The 21,807-nt window shown below is 37.0% G+C and overlaps 6 protein-coding genes across 6 annotated transcripts; 3 read left to right on the top strand and 3 right to left on the bottom strand.

The window, feature by feature from the left end:
* The first annotated feature begins 469 nt into the window (after positions 1–469).
* Positions 470–1,952, top strand: ALS3 (aluminum sensitive 3). Its single transcript, XM_012226841.4, has 3 exons — positions 470–885; positions 1,116–1,361; positions 1,449–1,952. The coding sequence occupies exons 1-3, from the start codon at positions 607–609 to the stop codon at positions 1,761–1,763; spliced, it is 840 nt and encodes a 279-aa protein (XP_012082231.1). The 5' UTR covers positions 470–606; the 3' UTR covers positions 1,764–1,952.
* Positions 1,953–2,058: 106 nt separating this feature from the next.
* Positions 2,059–2,898, bottom strand: LOC105642135 (CAP (Cysteine-rich secretory proteins, Antigen 5, and Pathogenesis-related 1 protein) superfamily protein). The gene has a single exon (XM_012226840.4). It carries the CDS (start codon positions 2,812–2,814, stop codon positions 2,230–2,232), a length of 585 nt encoding a protein of 194 aa, XP_012082230.1. The 5' UTR covers positions 2,815–2,898; the 3' UTR covers positions 2,059–2,229.
* Positions 2,899–3,958: 1,060 nt separating this feature from the next.
* Positions 3,959–5,784, top strand: LOC105642134 (uncharacterized). The gene is made up of 4 exons (XM_012226839.4): positions 3,959–4,202; positions 4,292–4,470; positions 4,555–4,753; positions 5,455–5,784. Exons 1-4 carry the CDS (start codon positions 4,163–4,165, stop codon positions 5,676–5,678), a joined length of 642 nt encoding a protein of 213 aa, XP_012082229.1. The 5' UTR covers positions 3,959–4,162; the 3' UTR covers positions 5,679–5,784.
* A 3,070-nt stretch (positions 5,785–8,854) lies between these two features.
* Positions 8,855–12,059, bottom strand: RS2Z33 (arginine/serine-rich zinc knuckle-containing protein 33). Its single transcript, XM_037639319.2, has 7 exons — positions 11,920–12,059; positions 11,199–11,312; positions 10,459–10,498; positions 10,231–10,326; positions 9,760–9,947; positions 9,525–9,620; positions 8,855–9,423 (listed from the first exon to the last, which is right to left on the bottom strand). Exons 2-7 carry the CDS (start codon positions 11,303–11,305, stop codon positions 9,057–9,059), a joined length of 894 nt encoding a protein of 297 aa, XP_037495247.1. The 5' UTR covers positions 11,306–11,312; positions 11,920–12,059; the 3' UTR covers positions 8,855–9,056.
* A 545-nt stretch (positions 12,060–12,604) lies between these two features.
* Positions 12,605–15,122, bottom strand: LOC105642132 (ABC transporter G family member 20). Its single transcript, XM_012226834.4, has one exon. It carries the CDS (start codon positions 14,979–14,981, stop codon positions 12,744–12,746), a length of 2,238 nt encoding a protein of 745 aa, XP_012082224.1. The 5' UTR covers positions 14,982–15,122; the 3' UTR covers positions 12,605–12,743.
* A 2,368-nt stretch (positions 15,123–17,490) lies between these two features.
* LOC105642373 (subtilisin-like protease SBT5.4) lies at positions 17,491–20,880 on the top strand. The gene is made up of 11 exons (XM_037639278.2): positions 17,491–17,587; positions 17,707–17,822; positions 17,915–18,012; positions 18,105–18,269; positions 18,354–18,456; positions 18,547–19,090; positions 19,183–19,277; positions 19,362–19,607; positions 19,700–19,811; positions 19,900–20,113; positions 20,206–20,880. Exons 1-11 carry the CDS (start codon positions 17,495–17,497, stop codon positions 20,736–20,738), a joined length of 2,319 nt encoding a protein of 772 aa, XP_037495206.1. The 5' UTR covers positions 17,491–17,494; the 3' UTR covers positions 20,739–20,880.
* The last annotated feature ends 927 nt before the right edge of the window (positions 20,881–21,807 follow it).

The following is a 21,807-nucleotide window of genomic DNA, read 5'->3' as shown; positions in this document are numbered from 1 at the left end:
GGTTTCATTTCCATTATAAAAATCTTTTTGTAATGAATTATATTTTGAATACACCCTATCATAGAGACGTAGAAATTTTTATCATCTTCGAGAATAAATAGAGGGATTGAAGTCGTTTATCATTTTAACTACAATATTGTTATTATTTTTTTTAAAATTTAATTTTTGATTTATGTTCTTCTTGCTTTTTTTAAATTAAAAAAAAAACAAAAAGAATAACGGTTTAATTTATTTGATTCAACGACGGAAAGAAGAATCCAAGCATAAGTACAACCGTAGGGATGGCCACGTCAAATTGCAGTAGATGTGGACCCTCAGGGACAGACTTTCTTTCTCGCAAGTTCGTATCAAATCGTACGTGAAGTCATTTGCGGGATTTATGATTAAAATAATAATAATAATGAACAGGAAAGAAAAAGACCATACCCAGATCTTTTCCACCTTAAAAAGGTTATCCTACAAGCCACCCAACGGTTCCCCTCATCAAAATAGGAACTCCACGACAAATCTAAGTTACATCCGGGGAAGGTCGTTTCTTTATCACAATAGTAACACCAGACCTACCATTCGATCATACAACTTTTATTCTCTCCCAGTCTATTAGGAATGACTTTTCAGTTACTTGATCTGGTAGTTTACGACTTTTCAGCAATAGATATGGGGTGGCTACTTGAGTTTCTTACGGGTATGATAAAGCCGGTGGCTGCCCTTGCGGTGGTGCTGATGGCGGTCTCACTATCCTTTATGCAAAAGTTAGGTTTGGAAGGAGAGATGATCTATTCTATATTTCGGGCGTTTCTTCAGTTATCAATTATTGGATTTGTTTTGCAATTCATTTTCAGTCAGGATCGTAGCATTTGGATCATTCTTGCTTATTTTTTCATGGTTAGTGTTCCTCTTTATTTCTAACTTATCTTGTTTAACTTCTCGCTCTGTGTGAAACAGGGGATATAGACCGTTGACATTTTTTTATGTTTCTGTGAGAAATTAGAAATATAAATTAGTTTTTTCTGTGCAGTTACTTCCTAGAACTAGCATATCTAACTAATTAAAACCAGCTATTGGCTTCATTTTGGTGGGTTTTTGACATTTTAAGTTTTGAAAATCCCCTGTAGGTCTGTGTTGCTGGTTATACAGCTGGTCAACGTGCTAAGCATGTTCCTAGAGGAAAGTATGTGGCGGGGATTTCTATCCTGGCTGGAACTGCAGTGACGATGTTCCTTCTTGTTATTCTCAACGTTTTCCCCTTCACTCCGCGATACATCATCCCTGTTGCAGGAATGATGGTTGGCAATGCAATGACTGTCACCGGCGTTACAATGAAACGACTCCGTGATGACATCAAAGTGCAGATTAGCCTGGTATATTTGTAACTTGTAAAATAAAACCCTCAAAGTTTGATTCTTTAAGCTCCATTTGTTAAGTGCTTGCCTATTTGAGTACTGCAGGTAGAGACGGCATTGGCACTTGGCGCAACTCCTCGCCAGGCCACACTTCAACAGGTGAAAAGGGCTTTAGTAATTGCTCTTTCTCCTGTTTTAGATAATGCTAAAACAGTGGGTCTCATTTCTCTTCCTGGTGCAATGACTGGTCTTATAATGGGAGGAGCTTCTCCACTAGAGGCCATTCAATTACAGATTGTGGTAATGAACATGCTTGTTGGCGCATCAACTGTTAGTAGCATCATGTCAACGTACCTATGTTGGCCTGCATTCTTCACCCCTGCTTATCAATTAGAAACTAAAGTCTTCAACTCAGATTGATGGCTGAAGATCGCTAATGTAGATTTTGTTTCCTCCTAGCTACAGCTAGTTGCCATTTTCAACGAATTCCTTAAAAAGGTTGATTGGCACGTAGAAATCAATCCACTAGTTATCTTACCTTTATATATATCTGGATTGTATATGGTGTATCGAGTATTTCCGTTTTTGCTATGATTTGATTTAGTGGAATCACATCCATAATAAACTGGAAACAGGGCAATATACAAATGACAGAAGAAATTATTAAAAAGAACTACTATGAGAATTACAAAAACTCCAGAAAAGCACATATAAATAAGGAAAAGTGCTGGATAAACACATGCTTTCTTAATTTAGAAGGAAGGAAATAATATTTGATTAATACATAAGGATTAATAATATAACGCTGCCGGGACAGAGCACGACAGGTGCCCAGAGAGAGGAAGAAAGAGAGCTGTTGCAAAAGCAAAATCGATGTTATAAATAACTAGGGAGGACTTACAATAGATTTGCTAAACTGACCACCGAAGGGACCCTCATGGTAAATATTCCCAGGCGGATCGTAAGAGCAAACGTAGAGAAAGCCTTTACCAGCGTTGCACTCAACGCGAGCGCAACCTACCTTTTTGGTATCATGCCATATAACCTGAGTATAATGACCACAAATGCGGCCGTTGGTGCACTGGTTTGTGCTCCGATCGTAATAGGGCTTTTCGTCAACCCATTCTTTAACAACGGCGGCCGGAGTCCAGTGGGGTTTTAAACTCCAGAACATGTTCTCGCCGTAGGGGCTTTGAGGATTGTGTTTCAATGCGCAGTCGTCAGTCCGCTGATTGGCCCACCGCCGAGCATATTTGGCCAATTTTCTGTCCCAGAGCAGAGGTTTCATTCCCATAGATATCCTGACGGCATTGTGGGAAACGATGAACTCGTGAGACAGTAGCGCTTTACTTATTTGTCTACCTATGCCGCCGCCCAAGTTTATACCCAGTCTAGTACAAGACCCGGAACCTAGGAGTGTGGCGGAGACGGCCAGGAAGAGAATGGCAGAGTAGATTCGAAATTCCGACATGCTTGACGATTTTTTATTATCAAATGTCGCTCCCAGCAATTGAGAGGGAGCAGGAAGGAGGGAAAAGAAATGTGTTTTATCTCATTTCTGTCGTCAACCTTAATCCTCCTATATTTAGATATCTATGTCTTGTCTTACTATACTATATTTGGGCACCTAATGTCGTGGAGCCCGTTGTTTTGCTCATATTGTTTTTTCATGGCCAGAAATTCCCTATTTTTATCTTACAATTCACAAACATCCACACAAAAAAAAATATAAGGTGCTTATCAAATTCAATTCCAATGACAACTTAATTACCCAAAAGAAAAATATGCTTATAAAATCAATATAGAAAGTTTCTAATACTTACTGTTTTTTTTTAGCAAATAAATAATTAATACTAATTTTAATATTTTTTTTTGAAATAAATTCTAATTCAAATGAAACCATCTTTAAAAAAAAATTCTAAGAATTGCCCATTTAATATAACTAATTAATATGTTGTAATTAATTAAATTTATTATGTTGAATAACATTTTAAAATTTTTTTAAAAGATCTATTATGTTAAATTATAACTTTTAAATCACCTTAAACTTCGGCATTCATGAATATAACTTTTTTGTAAAAATTTTTAATAATGATTGATCATATCCTTAAAGATGCTTATTCATAAGAAAAATTATAATTTAAAAAATACGAGGGGTATTAGGATATTATTAAATTAAAATTTTAAAATCTTAAAGTAATAGTAATAAAAAAAGAAAACTATTAGGAGCATTAGTGAAATCATAAAACATCTTTTATGGTCCAAAAAACCATTAAAACAGCAATAGTAAACCATTCGATCGATGATCATGGTAATATGATTAAGGAACAAGAATATTGACCAAAAAACTAATTCAAAGAATTTATAATTATATAAAAAAAAAGTTCTAGAACGTTGGAAAAAAATGGATATATATATATATATATATATATATATATATATATATATATATATATATATATATATATATATATATATATATATATATATATATATATATCATTGATAATAAAACAGCACCGTTGGATCCACCCTTTTTCTTGGCACGTAATTAATATTTCCTCCTGACGTGGCAACAACTATATATTATAATATATTAACATATTTTTGGTGGTGCAAACTGCGCATCCAAGCGTACTTTGGAGGCCAACTCCGTTCATAACGCGCAGCGGGAACTAGTCAGCTGCCATCTTCGCAAGCAAACGAACGCAATCAATCCAATTTTCCAAACCGCCATTTGAAGAAACGTCAAATCTCATCGCCGTCGTCAGGGTTATTGATTCTCCGGTTCCCCTTTCTAATCAAAGTAAAAGCTCGCCATGTCGGTTTGGTATCTGCTATTCCTGAGCTGTTTTCCAGGTAAAATAAATATTTCTTCATTTCATAAAATTGAATTAATAGAAATCGTGTTTAATTCTAATCGATTAGGGCATGGGTCTGTTTTGCAGGATTTGTATTATCAGCTGTGGTGACTCTTGATTCTATTACAATTTATAATACGCACGAGTGGCTGAAGACTTTGAAGCCAACGGTATATTTCTCTTGTAAGGGAGAGAACGGGACCGAATTGCCTGATGTCAAGGAGGTGAATGTCTCTTATGCTTTCAAAGGCGAAGAATCTTGGCAGGTGCATGTCTTTAATAATTCAATTCTCTCTTCATTTTGATGGTGGTCATAAGTTCAGGCAATGAAATCTCTTTTAATTTCTCAGCCTCTGACGGAACTTACGAGTTCGAAATGCAAGAGGTGTGGATTCTTTGAGAAGGATAAGTTCAAATCGGACGATGTATATGATGAATGGGAATTTTGCGCTTCTGATTTTGAGGATTCTGATGGGAAATACAGGAGAATCAAGGAGAAAGAATTTGATGCTACGTTCTTGTGTCCAGACTGTGTATCTTTAGGCGCTGGTAAGTGGTTTCTTATTTTCCTTTATCTAAACATATTCTAATATTGATTGCTATTAATTTCTTTTTATTTGTCTTCTGTATGATTAACTGGTTACTTTAGGGGCTTGAAGTTCTAATCCCATTTGCGAAAAGTTGTATCTTGCTGACTGAACCTCAATAGGTTGCATAACGACTATTTTCATCCAAATAGGTTCCTGTACTCTTATGTTGCTGAAGGTAGGATATGTTTGACAGCGTATTACTTGAATGGATGATTGTTAGGCATTGTCCCAGAAAACCAGAGAGATATATTTGGTGGTGGCAGAAACTGGTTTTGGTCTTGTTTAACAGATGACAATAGTTTTGAACTTTTAGTTGTGTTGGATGACTCTGATTGTGTGAATGTTTACAACTTTGCCTGATCCTGCTGCACTAAAGTCTCATCCATAATGTTTTCATGCTCTTGATATTTTGCTGACTATCTTAATCAAGTTGTTGCATGTTTTTTTACACTGATTGCATTGGTAAAGCATCCTTTTACATCGTTGGATTAAGAAGGCCTTGAAAATTTCTTTCTGTAATGTTCTCGCTTGCGATATGTATATTAATATGTTAGATTGTATATAAATTTTTGTCTTCCGCGTTCAAAGTTAGAGATACAATCTTTTTTTTTTTTTTTGTTTAGAAACATGGTTATGGTTTGTTTCTCTCTGTGATTGTAGATTTAACCTCTGCCTCAGGCTCACATAATAGAGGGAAGGGTATGCATGTTGCTGTGATAATATTGATCAGTGCCCTGGTGTCAGTTGTATTTATTCTTGGGGTGGTGGGGGCGTACAAATACTGGTTACAGAAGAAAAGGCAGCAAGATCAAGCTCGGTTCTTGAAGCTATTTGAAGATGGAGATGACATTGAGGATGAACTAGGCCTTGGCAATGTAATATGATAGGCAATATTTAACTTGGTAATCATCTGTACAGTTTTTTTTTTTTTAACTTCATATAAAACGTGCTCCAAAAGAATGAAAAATTATACTTAGTTTACTATTAGAAGATTACTTGGTCGATAGAAAGAAATTAGTTGAGATAGCAAGAGTATAAGCAGTTGTTACACACGTTGTTGTTCATCGTTGGTCGATGTTTACCCTATTCATTTCCCTTGTGTCCTAATACAGCACAAACCATCTTGTTTGGTTCTATTGGTTCTACAGGCAAGTAAAATTTACCAGGACAATAAGATGAGAGTACAGGGTATTTTGGACGTTAGACACGTGGCAACTGAAAAACACAGATAAACTTCGTATATAAGTACCACATTCTTTACTTAATAGTTGCAGGAGAAGGGTTTTATTGAACGCTGCCTCCAAAACATATTTTGGTTCTAGGCTTTAATGCCCACTGATAGACCTGAAACATACAAAATCAGTAATCAAAAATACTTTGAAAAAGCTCCCCTTCGTCAGGACTGCAGTTATAAGCATAGTAATAGGAATCATCCTCCCCCAGATATCCAAACCAAGATTCATATGCAGGCCAAATACCATCATCATAAGAAAGCTGGTTTTCTGCGTTGTCATGATGACCGACACCAGTGTCTCGATGTTCATTTTGAGGCCAATCTTGTGCCGTCTCTAGTGCATTTTCATACTTATATGTAGCAGCATCAACTTCATAGCCAGTGAACGCGAAGCAAGAGTCATATTCGCCGTCCCAATTCCTCCAGCTGCTGTATGGCAGTTGGTTTCTCTCATATGGTAAACAGGTGTAGTCGTCGAGGAAAGCATCCTCTCGGTAAGGAGAGTATGAGTCTATTGATACTGGATGAAGGTAGGTAATAGCTTCTAATAATGTTGGTACATCAGACATGTTAGCAGAATCAGAACTATGACTAAGCAGAGTAAAATAAGCAGAAGAGGTCATGGCAGAGATTGCACAAACTTAGTAGTTGAGACTATAGATTTGTAGTTGCAAATGAAGGGAAGAGAAATGGCTATTTAGCAGTAGCATTTTGGCCAGCGCCGAAAGCATAATCTAGCACCGCCCATGTATGGATAAGATTCTGTTTTTACGAATTCCGTTGGTTCACATAACCGAGCATCATTATAGACTTTCAGGATGTTAATATGTTCTTTTGGCAGGGAAAAGATTTACCACAAAAAGAAAGAGGGTATTGCCAGAAAGAGCACCTTGTGCAGCTTCTTTCCATCTCCATTTTAACAGAATCAAATGATTCCAAAGAAAAACGATAGACATACATATACTTTTTGTTTTTTGGCACTATTAGTTTATACGGTCTTTTTCAATATGCAGATACAAAATTTACATGGTCAATAAGCATTAGTCCGCTTAGCGAACAAATTACAGAAAAGAAGGTAAAAGACCAGAAAGCAAGAAAGGGAGAATTTAAGCAGAAGTCAGAGTGGTTCTAGGAGCGATTGAAATGATCCAACTCCTCCAACGACAATGAATAAGAACAAGAATGATGGGCTAAGCGCACCCTAAAAAGTCCAAAAAAGAAAAAGAAGAGGTTTATTGGAAGTTAGAACCTGCAAGTCTACTGATTGAATTTCTTCTTCTGATTGCCAAAGAGTGCCAGAAGTATGGACGATCTTTGACAGAAAAAAGGAAAAATGCACAAATACATCGTAAACTTTGCTAAAAAAACTCGTCAGTACTCCAAATTTTACGAGGGACCTGTTATACTTACTAAGTTACGAATTTTAATAATATTATATCCCTTTTTATACCAGCAACAACATTTTCTTGGTGTTTTTAGCATTTATATGTAAGATATTCACTTATTGTGTATGTGGTTAATATAATCTTTAGAACAATAATATCCATATTTTTCAATTAACTAATAAGTGTTTAATCTTATTTTAAAAGTTTGGGTATACAATATAATAATTTTTCACATTTTTAAGACCATAATATTTCATCGATTGACCTGTAGGAAGCATTGGAATAAAGCTCAGTCATTCCATGCCGGAGCTTTCGAGTTCAAAAATCCAAAGGTCTACCCCTTTGGTTTAAAAAGTCATATTTTAGAGTTGATATCTTTTGTACATTTGACTGACAGCTCATGTAAAGTCTTTTGGGTGATGGGATCTCTTGGTCAGCTTGACATGCCTATCTCGCATGCTCGATGCATAATTAAGAAATGCATATGTAATGTACATTCATGTACAAAATCCGTGTCACTCTAGAAGCATTCAACAGTTTTGGCCCAATATCTCTCTCGTTGCTTTACATTCATTTTGAGACCATAATATTTCGTTATTGACCTGTACAAAGCATTAAAATCAAATTTGGGTCATTCCATCCTGAAGCTTCCAGACCCAAATATCCAAAGGTATACCCCTTGGTCGAAAAAGCCTTGTTCCGGAGTCGATATCTTTTGGAATAGGGTTTCATTGACTAAAGGGGTATACTTTTGAATTTTTGGGCCCGAAAGCTCCGACACAGAATAATCCATAAATGATTTCAATGCTTCCTACGGGTCAATAGATGAAATCTTAATGTCTTAATGTCTTAATACATGACAAATATTGAACGTTGCAATGCCTTAATGTCTGAAGGGTCAGCGGGTGCTTATTTAGGTATATCGAAGGAGAAACCTCCACCATAGCTGCCCCTTCCTCTTTCCACCAAACCCCCTTTCGTTCCTATCATCCTTCCTTCTTCTCCGTGTCACCAAATCCAAATTTCGTTCCTATCATCCTTTCTTCTCCGTTTCACCAAATCCAAGATCCAAATCATTTCGTTTTGTGTCGTTCTTTAGGACGCCCGCTCCACAAATGCTTAGGAAGCATAACCAGGGCATGGTCGACATTTTCTTATGTTAAATTTCAGATACAGACAACTCGCAAAAATTAATTACAGTAGCGTTTTTCGATTCCTAGCGTAACCCTTTATGAATACAGGCGATACTTCAACCATTTACCTCAACTTTAAATCATCACTGCTTAAAGCAGGCAGATCGTCATTTATAAAATTAGGCCCCTTTATTTTGCGTAGATATTCAGCAAAATAGTTGATCATATGCATGCCATAACCCAATCAAATCAAAAAATCAAATCTATAACACCCTGATTCATTATCTTACCATACGCATCCATCAAAATCAAAACAACAAACATTATCAAATTAATCAGCTAATAGAAAATTCAAAATATGCTTCCTTGATCCAAGTTTTTTGAGAACACTTCCTAAATCCAAAGCATATTGAATAATTACGAGTTCTTTAAGTAAAGCAAGTAAACACATGGTCTTAAAGATGACAAGGCACAAATGGGCTACCCCCAGTTCCATTCGAGGCTGCACTTCTACGGTGACTCACTGCCTCTAGGGGAGCGGCGGTTGTCCTCGTAATCATCATCAACAGGGCTCCTATCATCCCTGGGACTGGGGCTGCGGCTGCGGCCATTAGTTTGAGCTGGACTTTCATACCTCCCATCTGCAGGGCTCTGTCTTTCAGGGCTTCTGCTCCTCCTCCTTGGGCTACCACTATATGATCTATCTTGCTGATCATCCACTTTCCGAACTTTGGGAGAAGGGCGTGGGCTACCATTATCAGGCGTTGGGCTGCGCTTCCTGCTCTTGGAGGGGAGACCATTCTTTGGCTCATGGCTTGGGGACCTGTCTTCAATATCAACACTTCGGTCTCTCTTTGGTGGCGGAGATCTTGATCGGCTGATAAGAACAGGAGAATCAGTTGTTGCAATAAACAAGTAAAAGACAAAGGAGGATAAATCATTTGTTTGATAGGAGAGCCAGTGACAAGTTCAACAAACCTGTAGCTACGACCTCTGCTGTAACTTGGGCTACGGCTCCTTCCACGGCGAGGAGAGTGTGACCTAGCTGGTGATCGGGAGTAACTCCGCCCGCGTCTGCACAATAGACACAGAGCATATAATAAGCAAATAAATGTGTTTGCATAATTGAATTTCTACAGCACATGATTTCTTGCAAAATCCACAAAAGCATCAACAGTACAGTGCCAGAAAAATGCACATAATATCTAATTACTTGAGCTTCTTGGGACTGTTCTTGCAGTTCCTCTCTATATGGCCTCTTTCTCCACACCGATAACACTTGTTTTTCCAATCTCCAGCTTTGCAATCTCGAGCCCAATGGCCATCTATGCCACAATTAAAACAGCGTCCAGATCCTGGGGGAGGACCTCTGCCCAAATATTCTCGAGAACCACGAGGTACCTAGTCAAATAGCCACAAAACAAGAAACAGATTTTTCAGTAGGTTAATTGGTATGTAGAATCCTCTTAATTGGAAGAGCAAGGACAAACATGCAACTCAAACTTTAGTATTGAAGCTTCCGTAATGATGATTGAAAAACAACAAAAATAAGAGACCGTTACAAGTGTCCCTACTACTAACTATTCCTTAAATGTGACAAACTTTGGCAACTCCAATCTTACAATTGCATGATCCCATAAAACAAATATTTTAATTGAAAAAAGATCAACTTCCATAAACTTACCCCTTTCGCGAATTCCACAATGATACGGCTTCCATCAAAATCCTTACCATCCAAGTGATATCGTGCATCATCAGCATCTCGAGGATCACTAAATTCCTGTTTAAGAAACGACAACACAAACCAACAATGCACACCATATTTGTACAACATATTCATATAAAAATAAAAATAATCAAGCAAATGGAAACCAACACAGGAAACACATAAGAAGAACAGAAAAACACTTACAACAAATGCATAGTCACGCTTCATATCCACATCTCGTACTCTGCGAAACGGTTGCCACAAACAGTAAGGCCATCATTACTTAAGTACTGCATGTATGATACTTCACCCCTCATAGACGAACTAAACACCAGTTTGAGATTGTTGCCAATTCCAATAAAACACGCAATAACATAATAGAAAGTATCGCCAAAATCTCCTATAACTCGGCAAGAATTTCCACCAATTCCACCATGGCAACCCTCTCACCAAGGCCTCCAGGTTAGGCAAAAGCCCAGAAACCTTCAACAAGATCATTCACGTTAAAAAAAAAACATGACACCTAGGGCCACAAGATTCCCACACAGATAACGTGATAGTTAACAGAAATCCACGCAAAAAACAAGCTTCTGAGGACCTATTTGTCCCCAAGTATTGCAGGGAGGCAAACTGCACAACCTATGACCAATATTTGATAATTCAACGAATTACTAAGTTAAAAGAAATGAGCAGATACATAATGATCAGTGCCCACTGCAAGGATGAAAAGACAGACTTCAACTGATGTTGGTGGTTAATTCAACGGATTGAGGAAAGCTATGGAGCACGTGGAAAGGATATGCAACCCTATGCAACCCGTTAATAAATAAAATACTTGCCCTATTCCATGGAACAGGCACAAATCAACAAATACTAGTTGGATCGACATCCCGAGATCACAATTTCATACTTTCCCAAAATTTAAACAATAAGCCTAAAGTTACCTTCCATATTTGCTGAACAGGTATTCAAGATCACGAGATCGTGTTCGAGAAGCCAGGTGACCAACATAGAGTCGTGTATTAGCGTAGCGATCATCATATCGCGGCATTTTCAAACTGCATCCAGTAAATATTTCCATCAACTTCAGATAACATGGGCAAGTGAAGTTTACAGTTTTCTTCAATTTTAAAACCAGCAAAGGCTGTATGGTTAAAAATTTGAAACTAAAGGCAATTTAAACATGGACTTCCCCATGAATAAGTAAATGTGGAACACAAATAAACATTAATATCTCCAACCAAACTTAAAAAATATATCCCAGCCAATTGAATGTAAATGAATTTTGGCACTGTTCTCAGAAGACACATATTGGTGGGTAAAAATATAAAAAACATATATGCCAATACGCATCAAGGGTTATCACGAAGAAGTAGAACAGATCTATCTATGAAGGCCTCAACAGTAAAAATATTAAAGCAGCAGCTATTATGCATCAAAACCCCGATATAAAGAACGAAACGAATATGGAAAAAAAAAAAAAGACAAAGAAACAGACTTTTCAAGCATCAATTCAAAGAGAATCATGAAAAATCGAATCAGCTCCCAAAAGACATAACAAAAGAAGAAAACTAGAAATTCAAATTCGAAACAAAGAAACAAAAACTATACGAGCTAATTAAACGAAAATATTGGAAAGGGAGAGGCAATCTGCGAAGTCGCTACCTGGAAACGTGAAAGCCCCAAAATACGATTAAGGCCTCCGGAGGCTAAGGTCTTCTCTGCGAAAAACGTTAGGTGAGATTTGCGATTTTCAGATTTATTGGCCCTAACAAACCGACAGGTTTTAATATCGCTCCTAAAAGGTTCAGACGGCTACGATACGTTTATGATAATCCAAGGGTTAGAAATACACGAGGAAAATTGATGAGCCGACCGCTAGTTCGGTTTTTCTTTCGGCCGCGTTTTGCTGTGGATGATTGGGCTCAACTTTGAATGTAGCTTTTAGCCCAATAAGATATGGACTACATTACAATTTAGAATTATGTAGATCCACTTTTTTGTTAGGCTGGTCCAATAGCATATTTTAGAATATATATATATATATATATAATATCTTTTTTTATTATATGATATGACATGTGTTTTACGTCGTAATTGCTAAAATGGGGCTCTGCAATCATTATAATTTTTATTACCATTTTATATTATAATTTTTAAAAATAATAAAATAAATATATTCACATGTATGATATCCATATCTTCTATCGTCCATACAGACATTTTTCTAAAATGCTCAATAATTCCTCTAAGGAAATTTCTTACCTAGGCTCGAAAATAATTCCTCTTCCTATGGAATAATTAATTGTTTTGAACTAGAAGGGATTAAATGGATTGATATGCACTTCCATTTTTCTTAAAAATTTATTCAATTTGCTGCCATTCCAGCAAGCAATTAGGATATGCAGAATAATATGTTATACATATAAAGTGAAATACCACCCCAGGCCAAAAATTAATAATTCTTTTTTTTTTTTTTTTTTTTTTTTTTACCTTCTCCTGTTCTTGCTTCCCACCAACAAAGTAAAGTAAAACAAGACCCTGAAGAAAAAACCCCAAGCAACAGTGATCCATAAGCAACTCCATTTACTTAAATCTGTGATCCCTTGTGCCCTCAGAATATCTGGTCCAGTCACAATACAAGTGCTGCTTGTAATGTTCCTGCCTAGGGTGCTGCTCAGGCTCTTCAACAGTTTGAGTTTAAGCGGGAGTGGCACTGCATTTAATGGCGTGTTATCAAACATCTGCACGCCTCTTACAAAGCATTTTGTCGGATCCTGGAATTCATTTTGTAAAGCTCCTTCGTATGGATATTTCACTAGAGACAGATAGTGAAACCATATCCAGTATGGAGGAATCCGATCCCGAGATATAAAAAATCCACTAAACAGAAGGAAGTATGCTAATATGGCAACCACTATTGTGAAACCAAGCATTACATGAGAAACAACGCCTGAAAGGAAGGTTACGAATGAGCTTCCCGCCCAAAATGCTGATAATACCGTGAAGAAGAAGAATAAGAAGCCTGAAACTCCACCCGCAAGCCCTACTGTCCAGTAGGTAGTAGCAGCAAAAGCAAAAGAGAGTACAATTAGAGAGGGAATTGAAATTATCGAGTGAGCAAGAACGTAGGAAGATCGGCGGTACGCATTGTAGGCAGTTTCTCTCATGAAAATATAACGTTCTTGTAAAAATGCAGGGATGGATTCTGCGCATGTGTAGTAAGTGGTGGACATGGCAAAAGCAAAGAATCCTAATCTTTCTTGAGCACCTCTTGGAGAGTTGTCGAGATGCCAAAAAATGGTTGCTAAGATTAGTGCTGTAACGAAAACAGCACCGAAGCGAATTCCAAACAGTTCGGGCATTCTTCTTGAGTTTATGATTGATCTTTTTGCTATCACTAACATTTCAATCCAAAATGGATTGGCGAATGTTGGAACTGAAGATGACAAGTTGGTGGAGTCATTTGTGGCTCCAGAAACTAGTTTGCCTTTGGAAACACTTGCGCTTATTGCATCTTTAAGGGAAACCTTTGATGAATTGCTTAAGTTTTGATTTCTTGAAATCTTCGTGGCTTGAGCTTGCCATGACCTGTTGAATTCAACTAAGGTTGTGGTTCCACCTGGAATTTCTTCAAGCTCTCGAATCAAATCAAGAGCAAATTCAGTTCTGTTTTCATTCTCTGGAATTGGATGACCAAACTCTGCAAAGAATTGTGGAACACCGGCTGGTGGGCCAGCATAGACTGTTTGACCATGCGAAAGGAAGATCAAACGGTCAAGTAAGCTCAAGATTCTGTAACTGGGTTGGTGTATGGACATAATAACAATGCTTCCACTCTGTGCAATTCGTTGTAAAACCTTAACAACCATAAAAGCACTGGTGGAATCAAGTCCCGAAGTTGGTTCATCAAGAAACAAAAGAATTGGGTCATGAACTATGTCAATGCCAATAGAAACTCTTCTTCTTTCACCACCTGAAACACCTCTATGTCCTTCGTCTCCTATCACAGTCTTGGCCGCATTACGCAGGCCTAATTGATCAATCAAGGCTTGAACTCTTGCTTTCTTTTTGGATTTGGAAAGAGAACGAGGAAGCCTGAATTCAGCAGAGAACATTAATGTCTCTTCCACAGTTAACATTGGAAATAGAAGATCATCTTGCATGACATAAGCAGATATCACTTTCAAAAGCCTCGACTCCAAGACCTCACCATTCAAACTCACAGACCCTTTTAAGCTTTCTTTCGAAATCCGGTCTGCAAGCGCATCAATCAACGTTGATTTTCCAGATCCACTAGCACCAAGAACGGCCATGATTTCTCCTTCTCTGGCCTCTCCAGATATATCATTCAACAAAACCTTCATGCCCCCTCCGGAAGAATCAAAAGAGTGGCTTCCACAAAATGGAAATGACATTTTTTGACCAACTTTAACGCTGTAAGATAAATGATTAAAAGAAAGAACAAAAGGGTTTAAAGGAGGCATAGAGCTGCAAGCATAGCCAAGCTCCAGGGCGTGATGGGGAACAGGAGTGCTATAAATGGAATTGTCACTCTGAGAATCTTCAACACGCTTTAGAAGCTCCGCAAGGGTAGGAGAGAGAGAAGGCTTAGATCTCCTAGGATATTTTTGGAGCTCCATTTGGTGTGGAAGAGCAGAAGCATTTCCCAGCTGCTGCTGCTTCGACATGTTGGAATGTTCTAAAGCTACATCGACATGAGACATTTGTGAAGGTTTTTATTGTTGGTGTTTAGTTGCAACACTCTTTTGCGAAGAATTTATAAAAAAAAGAGAAGAGTAAGTACGTTTGGTGAATCTAAAATTTAATCTCAGTGTACGTAGTAGGTGGGGGGAGTTGTGCGGATATTCAGTTTGTTAGCTCTACACTCTACTACACTTTTTCCATATTACCAAGTCCTAAAAGAAAGATGGTCTTTGATCTACTTATATTAGGAATCTACTGACCTGCTACTCTTCAACTTCAGTTTCATGTTATTAATGCATATTTATGAAGATAATAAATTGTTTTGCATGACTAATTTGGTGGGCTGTGAGAATCAAAATGCATGTCTTCATTAAGGAAAGCGCAAAATGTATCCATTAAAAGTCAAAGTCTAAAAGCACAAACTTGCTGTTGATTAGCATGAATTAGCAAACTCCACTGTTGTTATTTTAAAATTAATCAGTTTCGTGTATTTTGCAAATTTTACAAATATATTTGTTGTTTTATGGTTAGACTTGAAGCGCCTGAGATGGTGGCTGAGTATTACCTACATTTCCTAATCTGTGCATTCTATTCACCACACACGCCTTCATTCCCTCACGAAACCCCAATCAATATTCTTATATAAATAAATAGACTGCAATCGGATTGGTTGGTGCGGGTGTTATATCTTCTGTGGACTAACCTCAATGCAAATGTAAAGTAGAACAAGAAATAGATTGTGTTTGTGCGTGTTGCAGTAACTTAGACAAGTGGGTTTTGATAAACAAAACTCAAAGAGAAGCTGGGGCACACTACACAATATGTCATTTCAAGAAATCTCCCCCCATAGGCTGTAGCACTATCAATAAGTTTTCCATATAAATGAAGAAAATCACGTATCAATTGGAATCATTTAATAGCCTCAAAGCATGCATATGCTAGTCTTGTCTTGTTTGCTTCAATTTAATTAACAAGAGCAAGTGGTCTTTATTTTCTGGATTTAGCTAGCATATTATTCATAGCACTAATTGAGAAAACCACATATCCATTTATTATTTATCTCTCCCTTAACCTCAACATATATTGATATTGGTAAGTTTGACAGGGAAAAATTTATCTAGATTGGGTCCATATAATCTCAATTATTGATCAAATCAAAAAATTAAGGATTTTTATCGAAACGAGAATGTTTCTGACTATACAATAAAAAAGGATAAAGTGAGAATATTTTTTAAAAAATCTTTAATTTTATTTGTTTGGTCTATAAGTGGAGTCATGAACTGAGTCTACAAGTATTTTTCAAGCTCTATATCACTATTTTGTGTTTTTACAAACTATAAAATACTTATTTAGACCAAATCTATGATCCCAATTATAGACGAAACCAATAAAAATAAAAATTTTTTAAAAATTATTGCGACTTTATTTTTTATTTTTTTTTGTCCAATATAGTCAGAAATACAATTATTGATTATTGCTACTTTTCTCTTTTTTCTTTTTTTTCTTTTTTTCTAACGAAAGACCAGAATTATTGATTGCCAAATACATTTAGGTGTAGACAGAAAACGGCAAAAATAAATTTGGGCCTGGTCAAATAGATGGGACATTGGCTATGTCATTATCTTCTCTTGTAAGCATAAGCATAAATGGCATTATTTGACTTGTGCACATTCTGTTTCTGAAACTCAAATGTTCACATGGAGAGAAGACTTGGTCAAAAGTTAAGAGAGATTAGGTGAGACTTATTCTGTACATACTGAATGGAGTTGGATGGACCATATTGAGGGCCTTGTCCCGCTTAGTCCAATTACTGGGTTCGTTTAAATGCACTTAGACCCAAATATTCATGCTGGACTTGGACAAACCAGGATACGATCAGGCCACAACAAAAAGAATATCTCCCCTTCGGTATTGGAATTATTACTCCTATACAAGCAAACATGTGCTGCCATGTCCCAATCGTCTCTCAGCTGCGGTGTTTTTAAGGTTAACAACAAAAACATATTGTCTAATCTGCAACAAACTGAAGCCATATACATAGCAAATGAAGAACATGATTCTATTTCCTTATTTTCATATTATTTTCAAGTTTGTCATTTATTTTCATGATTAGGTTGAATATTTGATTTGGGTTAGAAAATTTTGATAATATTAATGATTAGTATATATATATTTTTTTTTTCATTTATTGATCGCCTAACCTCTCTCAAAAATGGAGAAAAAGAATCCAATTGAAAGTTTAAATTATATTCAAATTTCACTAAATTATCCCTAACTGATAAACGAGTAGCTCTTAGGATATTCTTGTTGATTCAAAATATACCATCCATCCATCCATGATTATCTGCCATGATTAATTGTATCAAACGAAGAAAATTACGTACAATGACAATCCCAATTAGAGTTCGTGCACTCTTTTATAAACAAAAGAATTGCACATGACATAGAACTCCTCCCATCTTCAAATATCTTTGTCAATGTAGTATTCTTTTCCCTATATATTTGTATATACTGTATCTCAACGTAGACATTAATGCACTGCACAATGTCTTTTTCCAAGCTTTCATTGTTTTTATTTTTCATTCTATGCAGTTTGTTTGAAACGCCAGCTTTTGCTGTCAAAAAGGTACGTAAAAATGGACGTCCATCCCCTGAGCATTATAATATCCACGGATTTATATATCTAGATAAATTCTTTTAAGCACGCTAATTAATTAATGTAATCACATTTGTACTGTATAAAAGTCTTATGTAGTGTACTTGGGATCTCATTCCCATGCACCCGATGCACAACTCTCTGAGGCTGATCTTCATGCAGTTACCAACTCTCATCACCAGTTTCTCGGCTCCTTTCTTGGCAGGTACGATTATCCTATTCATCATTTAGGTTATATATATATATATATACACTATATATGATCGCCTTACAAATACAATTTGAACTCATGTGCAGTACCGAGGAGGCTAGACATGCAATTTTCTACTCTTACCAAAGGCATATCAACGGATTTTCTGCTCTTCTTGAAGAGGAAGTGGCAGCTGAGATTGCAAGTAATTAAGATTAATATTTAATTCCGATGGTACCATATTCTGTCTTTTCTCAGAAACCGATAATATTAAGTAGTAGTTTATATTAATTGCAGAGCACCCAAAAGTGGTATCGGTCTTCTTGAACCAAGCAAGAAAGCTACACACAACACGCTCATGGGAGTTTATGCTGCTAGAAAAGAATGGCGTGATACATCCTTCTTCCTTGTGGAAGAAAGCAAGATTTGGTGAAGATGTGATTATAGCTAATCTTGACACTGGTACATTTATATGTTTATATGTTATATAGATATTGCTATCAATCATCTTTTTGATTGATTAAAAATGATATGTGGTTTTTCTAGGTGTGTGGCCCGAATCAAAAAGTTTTAGCGATGAAGGTTACGGACCCATACCTTCAAGGTGGAAAGGGACATGCCAGAATGACACCACCTTCTCTTGTAACAGGTTATATTATACGCATATTTACATATAAACAGTAAAGAATAATGTTTCTTTTTGCAAATATACAATATTTAACTATTGATGCAATTGCAGGAAGTTAATTGGAGCTAGACACTTCAATAAAGGGTTTTTAACTGCTCATCAACTACCCCTCTCTCCCTTCTACAACACTACTCGTGACTATATAGGCCATGGAACTCACACACTGTCAACAGCTGCCGGAAACTTTGTCCCTGGAACCACTGTGTTTAGTGTAGGAAATGGAACTGCTAAAGGAGGTGCTCCCAAAGCTAGAGTCGCTACTTACAAGATTTGTTGGCCTCCAGTACGGGAGCACAAAGGTGGATGCTATGATTCTGATATTGTTGCAGCATTTGAAGCTGCCATACATGACGGGGTTGATGTCATCTCGCTCTCTGTTGGTGGAGGTCCTAAGAATTATTTCAGTGATGGGATTGCAATTGGTTCATTCCATGCTATACAAAAAGGTATTGTGGTAGTTTGCTCTGCAGGAAATGATGGACCTCAAAGTGGAACTGTCGCAAATATTGCCCCTTGGTTGTTTACTGTTGGAGCTAGCACCATAGGCCGACAGTTCCCGAATGTCGTTGAACTCGGAAACGGCCTCCGCCTTAAGGTTCTTTTTAATCTTTTTTTTCTTTTCTTTTCTATACAAATTACAATTTATCTCTAATATTATAATTCCATATTCTGAATTCTGATTTTCAGGGTTCAAGCATTTCTGAACCCTTGCCTGAAGATAGATTATATCCGCTTATTAGTTCCTTACAGGCCAAGGCTGCTAATGCATCTGCTCTTGATGCGTAAGAAGAAATAATATTTCATTTTCCAATTCCTCAACCACATGCACGTGTGTTCGATTTATTTATTACCATAAATCTATGCAGTGAGCAGTGTCTGGCAGGAAGCTTGGATCCTGCCAAGGTGAAGGGCAAAATCTTGGCTTGTCTGAGGGGAGGTAGTGACAGAATGGAAAAAGGTCAGCAAGCTGCTCTGGCCGGTGCAGTTGGATTTATTCTTTCCAATGATAAAAGCTTTGGAGATGAAATCTCGCAGGATCTCCATATGTTGCCTGCTTCACATATCAACTACAGAGATGGCCTTGCTCTCTATTCTTACATCAATAGCACCGAGTACTCATACTCATTCTCTGTCTACCTCTCTTCTTCTCTTGCATTCAATTAGTCCATCAGTTTCTTATCAATCAATAATCCGTAATTGACAGTGATCCTGTAGCTTTTATCACGCCTACCTCTGAAATGCTTGCTGGGCCTGCTCCGTTCATGGCTGACTTTTCCTCTGTTGGACCAAATATTATTACACCTGAGATCCTCAAGGTTAGTTTAAAACTAAACGTGTCTTAGTTATAATCAAGCATATAGCCATTGTTATTAAATTAAAAAAAAAAAAAAAGCTAAATTGCAGCCTGACGTTACTGCACCGGGGGTGAATATCATAGCCGCCTTCTCTGAAGCAGCAAGCCCATCTGAATCTTACTTTGATAAGCGTCGTACTGCTTTCAACCTTAATTCTGGTACATCTATGTCCTGCCCCCACGTTGCTGGAGTTGTGGCCCTTCTCAAGACCCTCTACCCTTACTGGAGTCCTGCTGCAATTAGATCAGCAATCATGACAACTGGTAATATTTTTTTACTAGTATTAGTATTAGAAGCAGCCATTGTTTAACTTCTCTTTCTAATTTAATTATTAATTTAATTATCTACACTACAGCGAGAACGAGAGATAATACTATTCATCCAATGCGTGATGGATATTCTAAGAAGGCAACGCCATTCCATTATGGATCCGGACATATGAGACCAAACCGTGCCATGAATCCAGGACTGGTTTATGACTTATCTGTGAATGATTACTTGGACTTCCTTTGTGCTATCGGCTACAACCAAACTTTGATTCATGCGTTCTCTGTTGGTCACAAATGTCCTAAATCGGCCAGCCTTTTGGAATTCAACTACCCTTCAATTGCAGTCCTTAAACTATCAGGCTCGGTAACTGTGAGTAGGAAATTGAAGAATGTTGGTTCGCCAGGCAAATATGCAGTTCGTATCAAAGAACCATATGGAATTTCAGTCTCCGTAGAGCCAAGAGTCTTGACATTTGACAAGAATGGAGAAGAGAAGAGCTTTAAGGCCACTTTTACAGCTAAGTGGGAAGGTGCAGCTAAAGAATACGAATTTGGAGGTCTAATATGGACAGATGGTCTCCACTATGTTAGGAGTCCAATTGTAGTTTCTGCGGCTTAGATACGTAATTGGTTGGGACAATTTGATAGAAGGTTGATTTTTCATTTTCTTTAGAGGTAGTTCTAGTTTTTTTGAAGAGGGTAGTTCTAGTTAGGTTCTCTTTTGTTTTTTCATTTCTTGATACAAACAGTGGTTTAAGTCAGATCGTTATGTTATGATAGGCACTTCAAAGTAATTAGACTAGAAGGAAATACCATATTACGCACTATGGCTTTTGCATACTCGCATTGTAATTTGTTAATGATCTAAATAAAACAAGAAAGAAAATTCTAGTTGTTTTGGCTTTCCAATTCTTGTTCCTGGATATTAGGTGGTTTCCTTGCCAAGTATTAATAAATTCTGTATCAATACAGAAATATAACAATCTGTATTATGGCCCCAAATGCAGGAACCTATCCCAGGTTCATAACTCTGTGGCCTTGGGCTGAGATAAGAATCGGTTCACAAATATACAAAAACGGGGGGGAAAAGTTTCCCTGTGGTTCACTCACATGGAAGAGATGAAAAACATTCCTTTTTTCTACAATGGTGCAGAAAGACTGGAAATTTGCAAGAAAATTTATCAAGAGATATATATTCAACTTGCTGGTTTAATTAATGCTAGATTCATGATTGGATTATAATATATTCTTTTTCACAACAAAATTATTAGCTAGCCTGACTTTGAGTTGGGCAGGAACTTTTGTTTTGATTTCAATTTTATTGTTAATTGTTAGAATCAATCATTACAATAAAAATGATAATTGAACACTCTATTTTTAGAAACAGAGATTGCCTTTTGTCTTTCATTTATAATTTCTGATTTTTAATTCTTTGCTCTGCTCTGCTACTGCAGCAAGAACCAGAGACAACATTTTCCACCCAATGCCTGATGGCGATTCTGAAAAGGCAACCCATTTAGTTTAGGTTCCGGTCATGTTAGACCAAACCGTGCCATGGATCCAGGCTTGGTCTATGACTTGTCTGTCGATGATTGCTTGGGACTTCCTTTCTTCTCTTGGCTACAACCAATCCATGATTGACATTTTCTTTCTTGGCCACAAATGTCCTGAATCAGATTTCAAGATTT

The sequence above is a fragment of the Jatropha curcas genome, chromosome 2 (assembly GCF_041381405.1).
Source record: "Jatropha curcas cultivar XTBG-Jc1 chromosome 2, XTBG_Jcur_1.0, whole genome shotgun sequence".
Classification (NCBI taxonomy): Eukaryota; Viridiplantae; Streptophyta; class Magnoliopsida; order Malpighiales; family Euphorbiaceae; genus Jatropha; species Jatropha curcas.
This window is presented reverse-complemented; position numbering and strand designations above follow the sequence as displayed.

Excerpts from the sequence above, each read along its gene's own strand:
- ALS3 (XM_012226841.4), top strand. The coding sequence starts at position 607 with ATGACTTTTCAGTTACTTGATCTGGTAGTTTACGACTTTTCAGCAATA. Across the intron at positions 886-1,115 it reads TTCTTGCTTATTTTTTCATG|GTCTGTGTTGCTGGTTATAC; the intron begins GTTAGTGTTCCT and ends AATCCCCTGTAG. Across the intron at positions 1,362-1,448 it reads TCAAAGTGCAGATTAGCCTG|GTAGAGACGGCATTGGCACT; the intron begins GTATATTTGTAA and ends TGAGTACTGCAG.
- LOC105642135 (XM_012226840.4), bottom strand. The coding sequence starts at position 2,814 with ATGTCGGAATTTCGAATCTACTCTGCCATTCTCTTCCTGGCCGTCTCC.
- LOC105642134 (XM_012226839.4), top strand. The coding sequence starts at position 4,163 with ATGTCGGTTTGGTATCTGCTATTCCTGAGCTGTTTTCCAG. Across the intron at positions 4,203-4,291 it reads ATTCCTGAGCTGTTTTCCAG|GATTTGTATTATCAGCTGTG; the intron begins GTAAAATAAATA and ends TCTGTTTTGCAG. Across the intron at positions 4,754-5,454 it reads CTGTGTATCTTTAGGCGCTG|ATTTAACCTCTGCCTCAGGC; the intron begins GTAAGTGGTTTC and ends CTGTGATTGTAG.
- RS2Z33 (XM_037639319.2), bottom strand. The coding sequence starts at position 11,305 with ATGCCGCGATATGATGATCGCTACGCTAATACACGACTCTATGTTGGT. Across the intron at positions 10,499-11,198 it reads CTGTTCAGCAAATATGGAAG|AGTACGAGATGTGGATATGA; the intron begins GTAACTTTAGGC and ends ACCGTTTCGCAG. Across the intron at positions 9,424-9,524 it reads AGCAGAGGTCGTAGCTACAG|CCGATCAAGATCTCCGCCAC; the intron begins GTTTGTTGAACT and ends TGTTCTTATCAG.
- LOC105642132 (XM_012226834.4), bottom strand. The coding sequence starts at position 14,981 with ATGTCTCATGTCGATGTAGCTTTAGAACATTCCAACATGTCGAAGCAG.
- LOC105642373 (XM_037639278.2), top strand. The coding sequence starts at position 17,495 with ATGCACTGCACAATGTCTTTTTCCAAGCTTTCATTGTTTTTATTTTTC. Across the intron at positions 17,588-17,706 it reads CAGCTTTTGCTGTCAAAAAG|TCTTATGTAGTGTACTTGGG; the intron begins GTACGTAAAAAT and ends ACTGTATAAAAG. Across the intron at positions 18,013-18,104 it reads AGTGGCAGCTGAGATTGCAA|AGCACCCAAAAGTGGTATCG; the intron begins GTAATTAAGATT and ends TATTAATTGCAG.